A 5,090-nucleotide genomic window follows, 5' to 3' on the forward strand; every position below is an offset into this window, starting at 1 on the left:
CTGAGAGCAAACGAACATGAGCAAACTTTGCTCATGTTCGTTTGGGCATGTGGAAGCTGTGGAAGGCTGGAGAGCCGCACTCCTTCATTTGTATGGATGCATACACTTATCTCATTGGCGCGCTGCTTCTGTATCGTATCTCCGCCAACCAGTAGTGTGCTGCCAAGCCCCCCAGATATCTTTAGATTTCGTCAACATCCAGAAACACGTGTACTGTACAAGATAAAACGAAACCGCCGCGATCCTTTCCTATTGATAAAATTACCCCCCCTCTCCCCCCCTTCCTACCTCCGTACATTAGTACAATTGCCTCCTGTGCCGATGTACCGTACTACGGTATTACCCAGGGTACCCAATCGTAGGGTACTGGGCGTGGGGGACGTTTTCCACAGTCGTCGTCCTTGACCACCACTGCATCCCTCCCGCTTGCCCCACACCCTCCCCGTCCAATGCTCCGCCGCCGCCGTCTCCCACCATCCCCTCCCCCTTCCCCGCCCCTGACCCCCTCGGGCCACCCTCGCAACCAGCCACCCCATCTCTCGCCCCTCGCACGCGCCCTACTCACTCTCTACCTCTCCTTCGCCTTCTCGTTCACCCTGTGCGCCCTCCACCGCCACTTGACATCCCCGGCCCTTGGCCCGCACATCCCCCCCCTCCCTCGCGGTTTCTGGCGCACCATCCCGCACCTCTCCCCGCGCACGCCCGCCAAGCTGCGCCCCGCCCTGCCGCCGCTCCGATCGCAGATCCCTGCCGAGCACACCGATCGGGAACCCGTCAACGATTTGCCGCACGTGTGCGCTGCACGCGTTGCGGCTGGCGAGAAGAGGGAACTCCTCGACGGCGCCTGCGAGTACGCGAGGTGGGCGTACACGGATGATCCTAGAGACCTGCAGCCCCCGCTCGTTGAGTGCCCGCCGCATCTCGAGTCCCCCGTCGTTAGCGTTCACATAGATCCGGTCTGAGCCTTGCCTGTCTTCATGTGCCCCTGCTTGCTGTTGTTTTCGCCTTGATCGCTAGTGGCGGGCCGTATTGCCGCTATCCGGATAAAGACTGTTTCGTGCGGGTCGCACTACTTACACAAGTTTACGCCACGCAGGTGGCGGAAAGAACACTTTGAGGTGCTCGCAGTGCGATTATCAGGTAACAATCATCGCCGGGCCCCTGCGTGTGCACGGCACAAGTTTTTGGCTTGGACGGTCTAGCTTTTACATAAGGGCAAACCTCATCTACGACCACCGAAGTGCCAGCAGCTTTTTCCGCAATCGTATTCGCTTCTGGCTCACATCCCCGGACAAAATTGCCATGGCGTCCAACTCCTTGAGGAGCTTCCTCTGTGCATCCGCATCCACTGCATGCGATTCCGATAAAGCAATATCCGCCAGCAAGCTTAGCGTTGCTACATTCGGCTCTGTGATGCGATCCATCTGCATCAGTTGAAACACCTCGAACGAGTACCATGGTTCCCCGCATTTCCACGCCGCGTCAATCATCGAGTTGTACGTCCCAACGGTTGCCATCGGGAATTCGTATTCGCTGTCAAACATTCCGGTTGATGCTAACGCGGCTAGTCGTGCCCGACCTCCGCCATCCTCATCTGGTCGCCTGTTTCCACCTGGCGGTTCGCTACTCATCCCAACATCTTGCTGGGCCTCATCGACGCCTCCTAGGATGTCCTTAGAGAAATAAACCACTCCTTGATTGTTTCTGTTACTCATCTTGTTAAAGATCTGCAAAGCAAGTTCAAAATCGTTAATAGCCGCTGCAGCCGCTATCATTGTGTTGTACACGTATGCCGCTTGCCGTATGGCCCTCCCCTCTCCATTTGCGTGCATCTCTCTGAGGAGTTCCACTGCAATGCGCACCGCTTCGTTGGCTTCTACGTTCCCAGATGGAACACGATCCTGCCGGCCATCCTCGGACTGCTCAAATGACTGTGCTGCTTCGTGTCGACCTCTATCCGAAGATGAATTCTCGGCAGGTGCCAAGGTATGACTGTTTGGAGTCCAGTCACCCAGACTTTTGTCATTTTCGTTTTCGATGTCCGCATGAAACGCCTCGGTCACGCCTCTGAATCGCACATATGAACATAATCCATGAATTAGGCTTTCGTAAACCTCAAAATTGGGTTTTAATCCGGCACCCCTCACCGAGTCAAAGACTTCGAGGGCTCGTCCAGGGGCATGGCATTGGAGACAGACTTGCATCAACACTGTGGCGACATACAAAGGGGCGAGATTTCCGACAGTATTACGATGCGAGGCGAGTGGTAAATCCAGCGCCTCAAACGCCTTCGACAAATCTCCAACTTTTCCGCATGCGCTGATGAGGGCCATGCGAATAGCTTCGTGACTTCCGACATCACCGAAAACCAAGGCATCTCCAAATTCTTCAGACACACGCGTTGCTTCGGTAAATGCAGCATCTGTGCCTTTCAGTTTCGCAATAGTTTCCAAATACGACTTGCAGAAGCCATAGTTGGGCCGCTCTCCTGCTTGCACTAAGGAAGCAAATATGTCCTCTGCCAGCTCCAGGTCTGGAATATTCGCGGCACCTTGCATAAGGTGACTAAAAGTTATTCGGTTTGGGGAATCCATGCCGCGATACAGTTCCAAAGCCTCCTTCATCTGATGACGAAAGACAAGACTCCGAATAAGAGTATTGTATGTAACAGTTGTCGGCGCAATCCCCTGAGCTTTCATCTGATCAACAACAACTAGGGCTCGGTCCGCCGCAACATCACGATCCTCTGTCCCCGTTCCTGCAGACAGACCTCGCAGCAAGAGATTATATGTCTGCGCGTTTGGTCCGGGAAATCCAGTTTCGTTCGTCCTTGACATTCTCCCAACAAATTCCAGAGCCGAGTCGTGAAGCCGCAATGCCGCGCACTGCTTGACAAAGGCATTACAGCTTAGTACAGTTAAAAAGCCACTTCCATACATGGATATGAGAGATTCAGCCTTCGATATCCTGTTGGATGCGACGTAGGACCGAAACAATGCACTCAAAACCATGTCTGAAGATCTGTGGGCACTACTATAGCCACTGAAGTATAACTGTTCAGCCTCCCCCGAACGTCCGCACTTCCCTAAACACAATATAAATGCTGCTGTGGCATCCACACTAGAGAGCGAGGCCCCATCGCCACCTGCTGGAAAAATTGCAGGGTCGTTGATCTGCTCCCTTATGCTTTTCGCCAATTCTATATCTTTGCACTCTCCGCATATGCGATACATCAGAGCAGTGTTGCGCGGGTCTACCCTCTTCACTGTCTGCAGCATTTCTGCCCACACGCTTTTTGCAACCTTTAAGATTACGTCTCTTTTCACAGAGGAGTTATCAGAAACTCTTCCTGCCTCTCGAGCACAAGCTGTGAGCAGAATGTTGAACGCAGCCTTCGGTTTTGAAGACGGAGACTTCCAGAGTGCGTTAACCATAGCTTCCAGACGTTCCCGCGGACCCTTGAATTCGTCCGTGTTAAGGAGCACGAGAAGCAACTCGATCAAGTCAGCTTCGTGCCTACTTCTATGCGCACCGGCTCGAAGTAAGACCTTGTGAGCGGCTCGCGCATCTCCAGCAAAGCGGAGGTCACGAGAACGAGACCGGGGATGCTGCAACCCCTTTTGCGGTACCATGGAGACCCATGACTTGCCTTCCTTAACTGACATGCCATCCCCGAGACGCAAATGGAGACCGTGGGGTGTTCCAACGGCTGACGAACTAAATGACCTGGAGCGCAAACGCGCTGCGCGAAGAGCTACATGAGTAGCATGGCGCAGCATACTGAAGAAATGCTATTGCCAGCAGCATCGCATTACGGGGCAGATGGTCAATAACCGTGGAGAGTCGCGTTGCGTCCCAGTAACAAGCTGGTGATCCGTGGTTGGAGGATTGACTTGGAGAATAGAGAGCTGTGCAACTGGGACCAGGCACAGCAGCGCGGCGGATAGTTGTCCGAACACGCAGGAGCGGACAAGGTCACCTGTACGGTAGATCGCAGATCGATGAAAGGCTCTCCTCGGAGAAGAAAGAAGCCTGGTGACTGAGGGCATTGACAAAAGTTTCGGAGATCTTCGAATGACGTTACTTCTAAGGTCTCATGGCAGTCTAGGACACGTTTTTTGTACCAAATTTCTAATTCTTCAGTTTTCGGGGCAATGCGCTGTGGACGTGACGCCATCAATTGCGCCGCCACAAAGCAGACTGACATGGCATTTGACATCCACTTCGCAGTCGATGAGGACACCCCTGGTCATGACGGAAGTCAAGCTTTTAGAAGTACGTTGAACAGCAGCGCAGCTACAATGCGGCATCCCTTTGAATGGCAAGGCTTACACTTGCAAACAAAACACGACTTCGTGGGTTGGACCCAGCGATTCTTACAACGAGAGGTTCCTGACAACCTCACCAATACAACAAGCGATGCCTACGCCTGATTGCATCACATTCCTCTCAGATTAGGTCAGACCGTGGAATGGGGCTCTGCACAGGCACAAGACTCGATGTGAGCATACAATTTTTTCATGGAGGAACCGTTAGAGTACGTATCTCAAGGCAAAAAATCTGGCCTCCAGAAATCACGCGCAGGTTGAGCGCATACTTTATCTTACTTTTCAAAAAGGCGCTCTAAAACTATATGGTGATCTCAGACTAACTTGAGGCTGCTCATCATCCTGTCGGCAAGCGGTCGCAATTCATCCCAACTTTGCTTCGGCATTGTTATGATACAAGCTATCGCTGATTCCCCATCTTTAGAAGGGAGGCATCTCGACAATCCAAAGCGAACGACGGAGTCACCATCTGGCATTTCAGTTGTCGCTTCGAATCGAAAGAGCAACGTATTATCCGGCTCGAACGCCGCTTCCTTAATGACAATCATAGCACCTTCCTTTTCTATGCGGTCCCTTACCATCTCGTACGCCGCCCCATATGGGTCCGGTTTCGGGCTTAATCTGACCGGCTTCTTGGAGAGCGTCGCTGCAATAACTTGCTTCAAGTTCAGCAACACCAACTTTCCACCGCGTTCCGATCGATACCACCCAACTGGATAGTCGATTGAAAGCCCAAGCGAGTCAGAAACACAGTTTTCCATC

The 5,090-nt window shown here is 52.9% G+C and overlaps 1 protein-coding gene; it reads right to left on the bottom strand.

Moving 5' to 3' along the window:
- Positions 1–196: 196 nt before the first annotated feature.
- On the bottom strand, positions 197–3,779 carry CHC_T00006965001 (hypothetical protein). XM_005710325.1 is given in 2 exon segments: positions 197–1,226; positions 1,227–3,779. The coding sequence occupies 1 exon segment, from the start codon at positions 3,777–3,779 to the stop codon at positions 1,227–1,229; it is 2,553 nt and encodes an 850-aa protein (XP_005710382.1). The 3' UTR covers positions 197–1,226.
- Positions 3,780–5,090: the final 1,311 nt, after the last annotated feature.

This window comes from Chondrus crispus, genomic scaffold (assembly GCF_000350225.1).
Source record: "Chondrus crispus Stackhouse genomic scaffold, scaffold_58, whole genome shotgun sequence".
Lineage (NCBI taxonomy): Eukaryota > Rhodophyta > Florideophyceae > Gigartinales > Gigartinaceae > Chondrus > Chondrus crispus.

Coding starts and splice junctions, on each gene's coding strand:
- CHC_T00006965001 (XM_005710325.1), bottom strand. CDS start 3,779: ATGCTGCGCCATGCTACTCATGTAGCTCTTCGCGCAGCGCGTTTGCGC.